The 14353-nt window shown below is 38.7% G+C and overlaps 2 protein-coding genes across 3 annotated transcripts in view; one reads left to right on the top strand and one right to left on the bottom strand.

The window, feature by feature from the left end:
* Positions 1-6487, bottom strand: part of LOC126262160 (cleavage and polyadenylation specificity factor subunit 5) — a 111451-nt gene extending 104964 nt beyond the window's left edge. Inside the window, exons 1-2 of one of the 2 annotated variants that reach the window (XM_049958598.1) lie at positions 6357-6487; positions 5075-5275 (exon numbers count right to left, since the gene is read on the bottom strand). In XM_049958598.1, the coding sequence (XP_049814555.1) occupies positions 5075-5275; positions 6357-6472 (317 nt within the window). In that variant the 5' untranslated portion in view covers positions 6473-6487. Of the gene's footprint in view, positions 1-5074; positions 5276-6110; positions 6327-6356 lie in introns of those variants that run through there. The other variant, XM_049958599.1, reaches the window with a different exon arrangement.
* Positions 6488-6506: 19 nt separating this feature from the next.
* Positions 6507-14353, top strand: part of LOC126262144 (protein BANP-like) — a 215570-nt gene continuing 207723 nt past the window's right edge. The window contains exon 1 of the mRNA XM_049958597.1: positions 6507-6659. The gene's annotated coding sequence lies outside the window, so the exon portion shown is untranslated. The remainder of the gene's footprint in view (positions 6660-14353) is intronic.

The raw sequence follows: 14353 nt of genomic DNA, 5'->3' as shown, positions 1-14353 counted from the left end.
ACTGTGAAGTCAGGAAAATAAGTCTGGGCTTCAGTACCAATGTCCACATTCTAAATAGGGCTTTATAAGTGTTCCCACTATGTTACCACTTTTCCCCAAATTGTGGAATTCAGTTCCTGTTGAGGTCACTGAATGAAAAATGAAATCTAAGACCTTGCCAGTCTTACAATCGTGTAACACAAATGTTTTTATTCTGAATCTACTCCATTTCAATGGAATGAATTGTCTAAACAACAAGCGTCCTTTGAATAACAACAAACTTTCATTAATGCAGAGTTTCTGATGTGGATTCAATGCACAACGGAAATCTGTACAAACTTTCTTGACAATGTTCTTAATTTTCAATAATCTGTCCCTCCAATATTAGTAGAGTTGTCAATGAAATGTAACATTCTCATAAGTAATGAAAAGCGATCTCTTGACATACGTTCACTAAAAACTGGAGTATTTAGGAAAACATATCTGGTCCAGTATTCGCTAATTTTCAGTTTCCTCATGCAAGGCATCAGAAGACACACACCCATCAAACAAAACATTTCTTCACATCCAGTATCTTTCCACTTTGATATTCGAGAATGCACTGATTCTGGATTATTCTCCTTGGTGAATAAATAAAACCAATTTTTTTGTCAACTATATGGTTCAATAGTTCTTCTATAAGGAATAACATGAAAACTGACAGAATACTCGGCTCATTCCCTATTTGACACACGACCCAATAGTATGTCATCAAATAATTATTAACTGGCTGAAAATCATTTTCTTTCCCATCAAATTTATTGGTAAGATGCGATTTCTTCATAGGGATTTCACGATCACCTTCTAATTCTTCAGATTCAAAACAACTAATGTCTTTTGTTAAATATAAGCACTAACACCCCTGCTGACTTGGATGATTTATTACTACAGCTCTCAGATTCTGCGGAACAGCCATCACTTTCACCAAAATGATGTAGTTTGTCCTCATTGTCACTCCTTTTAAGAATCTACACGATTTCTTCCCCAGGGCACCCACATCGTCATGCCGTTTCCTCAGTAAGATACAGGACTACAAGAACACTGATGTACATTCTGATGAACCTAAACCAGGGATGGGCAAACGTTGCACGCGGCTCATGAACGCACCACAGTGCTGCACATGTGCTGCTCACGCGCAATCGTCGACCGGGGCAGTGGCGACAGCCAGCAGATTGCAGCAGTGTCGTACCGGGCTAAGCTGCAGACGATGATGCGAAGTGACCACTACGTAGTGAACATTGTATTTCAAGAACCAGAAAATGCAGAGTGAATCAAGGAAACAGAGAAGTGGAGAATTGCTATCTTTTAAAAAGGAATAGGAGAATCGTGTTTTCTTCGTGCAAAAACGTGAAAATTCGAAATGTTTAATATGTGGCAGTATTCTCACTTGTCAGCTGAAGTTTCATATTGAACGCCATTATAATAAATTTCACAAGGACAAGGACGAGTACAATTTATTGTAGGATTCTGAGCAGATGGGGAAATTGACAGAGCTTAAGAGCAATCTGGCGATACTAGATGAATCTGATGTTAAGTTGCTGCTGTTATGAGAGATCTGCGACTTTCGTCATGTCTCTCATCTAACTGATTTAACATTTTATGGAGCACTGTTTTCAATTTTTCAGGATGACAACAATGATAGTATAGCGGTACGTGCAAGTTATAAGACTGCACTTAATATAGCGAGAGCTGGAAAACCATTTGCTGAATGCGAGTTTATATAGGTGGACATCAGTGACGCTGCTGATTTACTTTGTCCACTGAATGCAAATCAGTTTCGAGCTAGCACTCTTTCTCGGCGGACTGTAAGTCGTCGTTTGTGTGTCATGGCGGGTGGCGTTTACCGTCAATTAAGGAATGCAGTGCAGGAGTTTATTTCATTTTCCATTGCACTTGACGAGTCCACAGATATTTCAGACATTGCGCAATCAGTGATTTATGTCTGTGGCGTGGACACTGCTCTGCACGTAACAGAAGCTGTGTTAGATATGATATCTTTAAAAAGCACAACCACCGGCAGGGACACCTAAAAGGCATTGAAAAAGCTGTCTACTCAGCCGGCTTGAACTGGGAACGTTTGGTGTCAGTGACAACAGAGAGAGCACCTAAAATGAGAGGGGAACAAATGGTATTTGTTGGATTACTAAGAAAAAAGCTACAGCATACAGAAGGATCTTTGTACAGCATCCACTGCATTTTGCACCAAGAAGTACTCTGTGCAAAAGCAGCAATACTGGGAGACGTCATGCAAGTGGTTATTTGGGCAGTTAATTATTTGAGATCCCATGGGCTTACACATACACAGTTTCACACATATTTAGCTGAAATTGGGGAAGAGTACAGTGACATACCATACCACAGTGAAGTCCGCTGGCTTAGCTGCGGTAATGTACTCAAAAGATTTTTTGAGCTGAGAATGCCAATAAATCAGTTTTTAAAGGACAAAGGAAGGTACGACCCCAAGTTAGAAGATCCAGAGTGGGTTGCTGACCTTGCATTTTTAGTGGACATTACTGGACACGTGAATGCATTGAACACATGTTTGCAAAGAGAAAATCAGCTAATTTGTGAAATGGCTGGAAAGGTGCAAGCCTGAGCCGTGGGAACAACAGCTCTCGTCAGGAAACGCAGTGCATTTCCCTACTCTGTCTACTGCGTGTGAGAACAGAATTGCAAAGAATATGTTTCCGCACTTAGCGCACTAAAAGAGGAATTTCTCAAGCGGTTTGGGCACATGTCACATTTATGCCAAGCTTTTGAATGGTTCTCGAGACCATTTGCTGTTTCTGTGGATGATATTCATACCAATTTGCAAATGGAATTAATAGATCTACAGTGTAATTCTCGTCAGAGACAAGTTCCTTTTGGCAAGACGTGTAAGAGACTTTTATCACGACTTTCCACAGCAAGAGTTTCCTCGTCTCCATCGTGAAGCCACGAAGATAATGTCAATGTTTGACTCGACATATGTTTGTGAGAGATTTTTTTCCTGTTATGAAATTTAATAAGTCTGAGTTAAGAGCAAACATAAGTGATGAAAATTTACATAACTGTTTGCGTTTGTATGTAGAAATTTTGTTCCAGACTTTAAACATATTGTAAACTCCACATGTGATAATTAAATAAAACTTATCATAGGTAATAGGTACTCTTTCAAACCATGATTTCTTTCAAGCACTCCTACTAACTTTATTCCTTCATTCAATAAAGCAAGCTAGGAAACAAAATGCATTACAGAGGAAGGAGCGGAGAGACAGTATGGTGGGGAGAGGAGAGAAGCGGCTGGCCAGCTTGCCCGTGTGTATGCTGAACACCTGTTAACTGCACATGTGCAAGTGCACTGCACAGGTGCAGGATTCCTGCCCGCCCCTGAACTAAACTCACAACAGACAGAGAATCAGACAACAATCTAGCGGCCAGATCTGCAAAAGGCTACCGAGACACGGGGTGGGAAGTCCATTGTGGGACTTATCTCTTCATCAGCACTCGAGTAGCAGCACATCTATACTCGTCACCAGCTCTCAGGGACTGGCAAACAGGTGTAACTTAACTCATCAACAGCGCTCAGGGGAAATGCAGCAGCTGCAACTAAACTTGTTATCAGCTAGGGAGAGGCAGGCAGCACAACGAGTAAACTCATTAACAGCAGTCAAAGGATAAATGTTTTATACATTTTTGAGACACTTTTCCACAAAAGTATTACACCTTTCAAATAAGCAGGAAAGAAATTCCTCACAAAATTGACAAAGCTAGCAATGAAAACAATAACTTTCCAAAAAATAAACAATTCTTTTATAGAATGATTTTACTTTGAGCACACTTTTCAAGCAGCCATCATTTCACAAGAAATTTTTGACAGCAATTTCGCATTTTGCCTAGACACAATCCCCATGTAGTAACTTCCATGAAATCATAATGCCTAAAACTAGCATACTACATAACTAGCAAAAAGGGCATAAAATGTAATAAATTTATATTAAACACACATACTGCCTCCATTGTTTCATTACATAACTGATCAAATGCAATCAGAAACAGAGCAGGACCTATGAAATGCTTGTAAAGACGTGTGTGATAAAGCCTACTGCCAACGTGTATCATCATGGTGACAATTAAAACTTTGGGACACGTTTCATAGTGAATGTCGAGTGATACTAATGTGCATGTACACATCCAAGGACTAAGATTTCTGTAAAAATGAATATCTTTTGATTTGATAGAGTACAATCCCTATGTGATTACACTAAATTTTTGACACTCGACTGTCCAGCACTTCTTCTAATCCAGCACCCATATGTGCGAGGAATGGCTAATTTAGCAAGAGTCTAGTGTACTTTTGTTGGAAATGATCTCAATATGATCATTATAAAAAATCTAGTCACTATCTCCTACAATCACAAATCAATTTCCGCAATTACTGTTACTCTGAACATTTAAGTGACTGCTACAATGCACTACATCCACACAAGTACCTCAGTACCACTAAATGTCTCTTGTAATAGCACCAGTGGTTTCTGCAAAGAGCATTCTTTCACTTTCACACAGAAACCACTGCACTTTGAGGGTAGTTTCCTGTGATTATTTCTACGAGGAACAGTCTTCTCATTTATAACTGAATAACGTTCGTTGTAAACAATCTTGTTTACCTTTCCAAACAACTGTGAAAATTCCTGTTTCAAAGGAAGTGGTATGGGACCGAGACTTCATGAAATGTTAAACACCCCCTACTGCTGTTAAATGACTTCTACATTTCATTATAAGAGACTGTAGAAAACATTACATGTCATCAAAACATTCAATGACACCACAGTTCAACAATTCTCTACAATTTTTATCTTCCACACTTTCCTCCATTTACCAGCCTCAAGATGTGTCCTATCAAACTATTCCTTCTACTAGAGGAATATAATCTAAGATGTTATGGACACACACACACACACACACACACACACACACACACACACACACACACACAGAGAGAGAGAGAGAGAGAGAGAGAGAGAGAGAGAGAGAACTCAATGAAAGGTAAGTATAATGTTACCATTTCTGTACTCACAATTTAAAGAACGTTGTCCCAAGTTGCAATAACAAAACATGTGGTAAACCATGCTCATGTACAAGTAGAACTCCTTCAACACTTCTTCGCATTCCTATCTTTTCAAATTCATCCCTCATCCTTTGAAACCTTGCAGGCACTGATGGATCCTTCTCAAATAAAGGCTCCTTAGTTCCAAAGGTGTAGTTGGTGAGTGGGTACCTAATAAAAATAACGTTTAAAATACATTTGTATCATAAAGTAAAAAAAAAAACAACGTTTTACTGCATACACTAGCACCATAAATAATCCTGACCATCTGCAACTAGTTAACATTGAAGGAATACATTATGTCAGATTACCGAACACGAAATGTGTACAATAATACAAGATGCATGACGTCTTTATTCTTATACTTTTAAGACTAATACTTTCATGCGCCCTCTCCAGATATATCAACCGTTCAAAACTGTGAGATGGAAGTGCCGGTACTGAAAATGTCGGAGTCTTTCTGTTACGGCGAATTCTAGAGACACCAATGCTTCCAAACATGATACGAAGCTTCCTGAAGATTATAAAAGTCTTGTGTTCATTTATAAGTTTCTTTACCCTCTCTATCAATGAATTTAACTTGCGACTGTATCATCGTTGTGCACCGCAAAGCATGTCGCCATCAAAATTCCTATACTTACGGAAAAATTATAAACCTCTCAAACATTGTTTATAAAATTTCTACAAACAGTTCAACACATTCGATATTGGTATTTTAACCACTTTTCCATTAAAAACAATGTGTTTACTGTTTTAACCTCCAGAAAGCCATCGACAATTCTGCCGAAATGTCCCCCAAGATGTCGATATTAAATAAGTAATTCAAAATACATGCCGTACCGGTTCATTTATTACGCAAAAATATTATACCCGTTACACAAAACACACCGTGCAAGGAATTATTTCAGTAACAACAAAAGTGATACGGATGTGTATTAAGTACACAGCATTTCTTTTCCCAATAAGTATAACCTAACGAGTCAGATGCAAATAAGACTTCGCTTACATTTTAATGTCGCGAGAAAGGGTTCTTTTCTCGTGCAACATAATTAGTGATTCTTCAGGCATTAAAGACCAGCCACAAATACTTGAGCAACGCCCTACACACCAAGCTTTCAACTTTGTCGCTCACTTTACTAACGCACAGGGTTCCCACACCGCCTAACTAACAAAACACGTCCACCATGCCAGCCCCTGCGCCTACGAATCGGTGGCCCTCGCTTTACAGGAAAAGAAGTACTCTACTACTCACAGATTAATTGTCCTGTTGATAGTAATCGACTGATTTGCGACGTATTTGGCATCGAAAGTTGCATTTTGACTTCCTCTTCGCGGCCAACCGCTACCTTTAATCTGATTTGCAGTCATTGCAACAACAATCTTAACAAAGATGTGAAAACTACTTTATTTCTTAGGTATGGACAAGATGGACGACGTGCATGACGCCACTTCTTGTTGGCTGTTTGTAGTGTGGCTACCAGAAACGCTGCTTTCGATTGGCTCAACAAGCCAGCTGGTGGTGGACGCCATTGCATCGTTGAAAACGTGAAATCGCGTGAGTATACTTGGACGAGGGGAATTTGAAGCAGCTGATAAGAAATACCACATTCCTATTGTTATAATAGTGAGCACTGCGTTACCCAGCGTATTAAAATCTCATTTGTATGCGCATTGACACACTGCACCACAACTGAATGGAATGACAATGAATACAGATTGTGTATTAGCTGCAAACTTTCACCAAATACATGTACTTTTGCCTCGAATCGCGTTTTTGTTTACAGGAAAGTTTACCTGTGATTAGAATGAAATGTTGGCAGAATTTTTTTTTCAGCAGCTAAGTAATGCATTGACATTACTTAATCATAATTAAAATAAAGGGCAGTGATTGCCAGTGCTCAGTACTACAAATCTTTTTGGATTTGTGAGAAGAAAAACATTGCTCCACTTTAGCGTAAGCACACGTACTAAGAGACGCCCAAGCCTTCCTTCAGTTAGCAAACGGAAGGCGTACATTCTCGCAATTGTGTGTCCAAATAACGATCCAACTTCTAAAATTAGGCTTATCTTTTTTTATGTTTGATGTGGTAGCCACTCATTGATACGTAAGAATACAATCTATATTCCTGTAATTGGTCAAAATCGGGCTGCCAGTTTCCTGCTTAAAGCTCATGATATCTAGCGCAGTCCCATTATCCTTTTGCTATGCAGAAACTCTCATATCTAGAAGATAATTATATGAGATTTTGAATGTAGCATTAGCTATCACCAAATACATTGGTGACATAAGGCTGGAAGAATACCATACATGTGAGTTTTGAGAGACTTTTAATGTTGAAGAAAACAAAGAACAATCATATTAGCCTACCACCAAAAAGTTTTCAACAAGATTGAAGATACTGTTAGGTGAGCAGTGTATAAGAGTCATTGGTTGTGGTGCTCTCCATAGATCAAACAAGAAGCACAAGTATAGTGTGCCAGTTGCAGATACACTGAAGACTATAAATAATTAAATACATTTTAGAAAGTAATGCAAGAGTGATTGGACTTTGAAGCCAATTTGTTGCAGACATATCCATCTTTCATTTAGTAATGTCGAGAGCTTTGTGTCAGACATTTCAAACTGTGGATCTAACCATGTGAGGATTGTAAAAAGTAATAAAACAACAATGAATGTAGAAATTGCTGCTCTTGCTGATGTTAAGTGTTAGGCTTCATGTTAGAGGTGGAAAACTTTATAACCCATGACAGTCATTGTAGACTTAATTGAAGTCTGGTGTAGATCTTCGTGATCATATTATGTGTTTGTTTATTGCTTCCCATTTTCCATTCATTTCTGTTGATCCACTCTTCTTCCTGGTAACAGCTATTAGTGCCTCATAAACAGACACCTTTTTTTTCATGTTGGTGGGCATCCTCTTTTTCCTTTTGTGTTGTGAAACTGTTTTCCAAATTCGTTTTGGCTGCCAGTCATCCATCATTTCTAAATTGGTGGGCAGGGATAGTTATTGGTACAGATCATTCGAAAATATATATTATCATTGTAATGCATCTCTTGGTATTATTTAAAAGTTTTTACCAAAAATATTTCATTTGGTCAGAGAATATATGATTGAATTTAACCCAACCTTATGTAGGTAGATATTCTGTCTCCATAAAAATATCCAGCAGGAGTGGGAGCTTTTGAGGGAAAATGCTTTTCAGTTTGTTTATAAATGAAATTTTTTTTATTTCTCAGCACATGTGTTTTATTCTGGATGCAACTGACTCTTTTTGTGCCTGCATTGTGTATTCCTTTACATTATAGCATTGTCATGCCAGCCATCATTTTCATTTATTGTGTTGTATTAACAAATCCTACTCTTTTTAGCAAAGTTCAGGAGGAGAAAGTGTATCATGGGGATCTTATTGCTATTCATTATTGTTGTTAATATTTTGGTGAAATATTATTCTGCACACTTTAATGAAGGGAAGAGTGCAAAATAAACAAACTTTGTGGGATTTTAATTACTGAAATCTGTACTAGCTTACTACTCTTTGGAATTTTTCTGTGTTTCCAAACATTTCTGACTAAGAGGAGTTGCTTAAGTCTGATGTAGTGACTTAGAGTTCTGCCAGAATTCCTTGTAGGATACCTACACAGCCTAAGAAGATTCAGTCATGTTAGATTATGTTCACTGGTGCTGGGTTAGAAGTAAAAAATCAGCTAAAGTACCCAAAATAAAAAGGGACCAAAGACTAAAGTGTTTTAGTAGCTACTTTCTTCCAATAGATCTTCAAATAGTGGTGTGTTCCTCGTCTGTATATGTGTGGATGGATATGTGTGTGTGTGCGAGTGTATACCCGTCCTTTTTTCCCCCAAGTTAAGTCTTTCCGCTCCCGGGATTGGAATGACTCCTTACCCTCTCCCTTAAAACCCACATCCTTTCGTCTTTCCCTCTCCTTCCCTCTTTCCTGATGAGGCAACAGTTTGTTGCGAAAGCTTGAATTTTGTGTGTATGTTTGTGTTTGTTTGTGTGACTATCGACCTACCAGCGCTTTCGTTCGGTAAGCCACATCATCTTTGTTTTTAGATACATAACAAAAGTATCTTTGTCGTATAAATCTGAAACACCTTTTGTACTTTAAGATGACATTGCTATGAGTCTAAATGGCTCCCCTACCTGCATGAATATTGGAAATTGCAAATCTGTGCCATCCATCTTGTTAACAAGTGTAACATATCTAGAGATGATGATCAGAGGGATACAACACACACAAATTTTGTAGGACTTAGCAAGTGCTTAGCTTGCTTTAATAAGTAATGCGACATTTCATGGAGATCCGTAGTTGGAATTGAACATTACCTTAAACATATCTCAATAAAAACAGGAGCACTAGCACGGATGATTGTGGTAGGGGAAACGAGATCATATTTGAACAAAGTTCATAATCTCATTTTGTGGTGTGAAACCTTATTGGCACTACTTGTTACTGGAGTATGTTGGATAACTTGTAAATTTCTGTTATTGCATTTTCTAGTAATAAATGAAAGGTCGGATTTTATATTTCAGCTGAATCATACTTTTGTTGAAATGTATCCTTACACTGTGGCATTTTTCAAATGGGATGGGTTACTTGGTAGCAATTAAATAATGTTGTTGTTGTTGTTGTTGTTGTTGTTGTTGTTGTGGTCTTCAGTCCTGAGACTGGTTTGATGCAGCTCTCCATGCTACTCTATCCTCTGCGAGCTTCTTCATCTCCCAGTACTTACTGCAACCTACGTCCTTCTGAATCGGCTTAGTGTATTCATCTCTTGGTCTCCGTCTATGATTTTTACCCTCCACACTGCCCTGCACTGCTAAATTTGTGATCCCTTGATGTCTCAGAACATGTCCTACCAACCGGTCCCTTCTCCTTGTCAAGTTGTGCCACAAACTCCTCTTGTCCCCAATTCTATTCAATACCTCCTCATTAGTTATGTGATCTACCGATCTAATCTTCAGCATTCTTCTGTAGCACCACATTTCGAAAGCTTCTATTCTCTTCTTGTCCAAACTATTTATCGGCCATGTTTCACTTCCATACATGGCTACACTCCATACAAATACTTTCAGAAACGACTTCCTGACACTTGAATCTATACTCAATGTCAACAAATTTCTCTTCTTCAGAAACGCTTTTCTTGCCATTGCCAGTCTACATTTTATATCCTCTCTACTTCGACCATCATCAGTTATTTTACTCCCTAAATAGCAAAACTCCTTTACTACTTTAAGTGTCTCATTTCCTAATCTAATCCCCTCAGCATCACCCGATTTAATTTGACTAAATTCCATTATCCTTGTTTTGCTTTTGTTGATGTTCATCTTATATCCTCCTTTCTAGACACTGTCCATTCCATTCAACAGCTCTTCCAAGTCCTTTGCTGTCTCTGATAGAATTACGATGTCATCGGCGAACCTCAAAGTTTTTATTTCTTCTCCATGGATTTTAATGCCTACTGTGAATTTTTCTTTTGTTTCCTTTACTGCTTGCTCAATATACAGATTGAATAACATCGGGGAGAGGCTACAAGTCTCACTCCCTTCCCAACCACTGCTTCCCTTCCATGTCCCTCGACTCTTACAACTGCCATCTGGTGTCTGTACAAATTGTAAATAGCCTTTCACTCCCTGTATTTTACCCCTGCCACCTTCAGAATTTGAAAGAGAGTATTCCAGTCAACATTGTCAAAAGCTCTATTTATTTGTAAATCAAGTACACACATGTTTTATTAACTGATATGCCCATAATAAATGTATAGGTTGAAATGTAGCAAAACTGATAGAAAATGGAAATAGAACTGGCTGAATCAGTTTAGGCCTGTTTACCGAAGGAAAAAAATTCTTGTCCAATGCACAAATTTCTGATTTAAATTTTATATTTTTTCTGTATTGATGAAAGTTTACTGGAAAAGCCATTGACTATATGACATGAGTAAGTAACAAAAATTCAGTATTGAACACAGAATTTGGCTTCAACTTTTTACGATGGGTCAATGGAAGTGTCTGATTTGACACATCTGCTTTGACCTGCAACGTAAGTGTTCTGGCTGGCGGGGATGTCAGTATGGGATGGAGTTTATGAGTTGGTTGTGTTTGATGGTGCCCTCTGGTGTGTGTGTGTGTGTGTGTGTGGGGGGGGGGGGGGTACTGAGTGTAATGTGCTTTATTGTGTTCATTTGAGCTTTGGTGTTGGTTGGATGAGTGAGTGAAGTTGTTGGGAGTGTTTGTAGTTCAGGATGTAAGTATTGGAAGTTTTTTCAAGGAGTTATCAACTTTTTTTGTTTATGTGTTTGGCATTTTCGTTAGCTGTTATTGGTCTGTTGTTTGTGGTGCAGTAAAACGTTTAATGTATTGTGTGGCATCTGTTGTTAGGTATGGATATGACAATTAAATATAACAGTGCTATGTTGCTGCCGGAGATGAGGGAGGCCACATTGTCCGCTATTAAATTCGTCCAGGTATTTGGACTGATTGCTGAGATTGTGAAGTGCAGTATTTGCCGTGAGTCTTGGACCAGGGATGGGTACATGTAGTGGTGTCAGCATCATAACGTCTGGCACTCCATTAAATGCGGTACATGGTTCAAGAAAACTAGGCTGCCCACAAGAGAGATTGTTTTGCTGACGTACTGTTTCTGTTATAGGTCCTCGATTAGTTTTTGTGCACATTAGATTGGAATGAGTGAGAGAACTGTGTTAGGCTGATTTTCTTTTTGTAGGGAACTGTGTTCTGACTATGTTAAGTATAGGGGTAAGTTGGGTGGGTCAGGGGTGGTGGTTGAGGTCGACGAGTTGCAGTTGAGGTCGACGAGTTGCAGTTTGGGAAGGGGAAGTATGGGAGGGGTAAGTCTCCAGTTTTACTGTGTTTTCAGGGTTTTGGAGGGCTGTACTAAGAGGGAATTGGTGGATTTGATTGAAGAGTATATTGAGGAGGGGAATAGTGTATTTTCAGATGCTTTGTTGTCTTATAGGGGTTTGGGGAAGAGGGATTTTGGTCATTTAGTTGTTACCCATAGTTAAGAGTTTAAAAATTATGAAACTAGGGCATGTACTAATACAATAGAGAGGTTTTGGAGATCAGTTAACTCAGTCATAGGGAGTGGGAAGAGGTGCTCTTGTAACCTGCAGTCTCATTAGATGAGTATTGCTGGCGGAAGGGTGTTCCTGGGGATTATTGTATCTTTCAAGTTTTTCTGAGGACTGTGGATAAGATGTACAGGCCGAAGGTGGTTTGTTGAGGGGGTTTGGTATGGGGATTGGGGGTGGGATTGTGGGTAATTGTTGTGGATTTAGGTGGTGGTGGTGGTGTGTGTGTGGGGGGGAGGAGGGGGGATCGTTTTATGATTATGTTGTAGAGGACCTTTTTGGTTGCAGTTGTTGATTTGTAAGGTGTGATTGATTTTTGTTTATTTTTGTGATTTTTATTTATTGGCGCTTTTTTGTTTGGGGGGGGGGGGCTGACATGGGTGGTTTGGGATGGTAGGTTGTAGATGTTGTGGGAGATTTATTTTGTTTGTGGTCCTTTTAGTTGAAGGTGTTGGTTTTTTGGTATCATTAGGTGTGGTTCACCTACATAGGTGAAGGGAAATGTATAGTTCCTATTTTCATAGTTGTAGTTGTAAATATTGGTGTTTTGGCGTCATCAAATGTGGTTGATCTATATTGGTCAAGGGAAATGTCTAATTACAATTTTTGTAGCTGCAGGTGTTTGTGTTTTGGTATCGTCACCTGTGGTTGACCTACATAGGTCAAGGGAAATGTCTGATTACAATTTTTGTTGTTGTTAATGTTGGTTTTGTGGTGTCGACAGTTGTGGTTGAGCTATATAGGTCAAGGAAAACGTCAGATTCCTGTGGATTTTGTTGGTGTAGAGGAATGTGGTAAATTTTTTGTGTTTTGGTATTGTGATATTCCCCAACCTAAAAACACCAATTTCCTGCAGTTGTCTTGTTACTTGGTTTGTATTTTCAAAAGGACATGTTGTTGTCTTATTTATTTGTATTTTGTGTTTGTTACCATGTGTATGTAGCGACATCATAGGCACCATATTGGAGACATTGAGAACGGCCATTTCCGCCATACTGATGACGTCATGGGTCAAAGCACATGGGTAGAGTCGGATGCTTCTGTAATCCTCATGAAGCAGCATTTATTCAGTAGCAATCCTATTATGGATTATAATTGAGAGGAATCCAATCTCAGCTATTGTCCTGTTGAGGAAACTGTTTGCTCGTTGACCAAGCAAATATAGGTTTCAGTGGTGAGAAATTCGAATTATTGAAAGGTGCCCGTAATTTCAGTGGTGATAAATTCAAATTATTGAAAGGTGCTCCTAATTAAAATGTGCTCCCCTATCTCATCTCAGCTCCCATGTGTTTGATAAGGTTGTAAAGTTAAAAAATATCTGCACAAAAGTAGTGTTTGAAACAGTGATTGGTAGCTGACTATAAGCAACTAGAACATGCATAAAGGCATTTAAGTAGTCACTCTGCAACCCTAACTTGTGATATCTTGCTAAGTACCTTCTGCCATGCACTTTGCTCTGGTTTGCTGAGGGTGTATGTACATGCAGAATTAAAATTGTACGAAAATTAGCTGTGTTGCTTGAAAATACCAACAAGAAATCACTAGATACAGTAACTTCAGCCTGGGAGTGAACATTCAGATTATAATAAGGAAGATTAAGCTTTAATGTCCCATCACTGATGAGATGAATAACTAAAAAATGTGAGCTGAATTTTGACTGTAGAAGTTTCAAACTGGGTGTACAAATGAAAGATTCATTCTAAAACCTTCCGGTGGCCAGTGGCTAATCCATTCTTTACTTCTGGAGTTCCAGTCCTGCAAGACATTAGGGAGTGATTTTGCATGATATGGAGAGGAAAAGAGCAGTACTATCTGAATTGAGCTGTGACTGGATAGGGAAATTAGGAAGAACTCTGCTCACAAAAGGCAAGGATCTGTGTTCAAATCCTACTTAAGACCCAAATTTAACACGTTTTTCACTGGTTGCTGGTGTCTGTAATCGTCCATACTTCATTTCTCTCCAAATGCATGTAATTTCCAATCCTGTACACACTGTGAATCACGTGTGCAAACTCAGCACTGTTGTGATAGTCCTACAAATTTTTGTAAGTATGTTATTTAGTTTCTTTGAGTGCAATGCGTTTAAGAATTCTTAGAAAACAACTGTGTTCTAAGTTTATCCACATTTTTTTTGTAAT

The sequence above is a fragment of the Schistocerca nitens genome, chromosome 1 (genome assembly GCF_023898315.1).
Source record: "Schistocerca nitens isolate TAMUIC-IGC-003100 chromosome 1, iqSchNite1.1, whole genome shotgun sequence".
Taxonomy (NCBI): domain Eukaryota; kingdom Metazoa; phylum Arthropoda; class Insecta; order Orthoptera; family Acrididae; genus Schistocerca; species Schistocerca nitens.
This window is presented reverse-complemented; position numbering and strand designations above follow the sequence as displayed.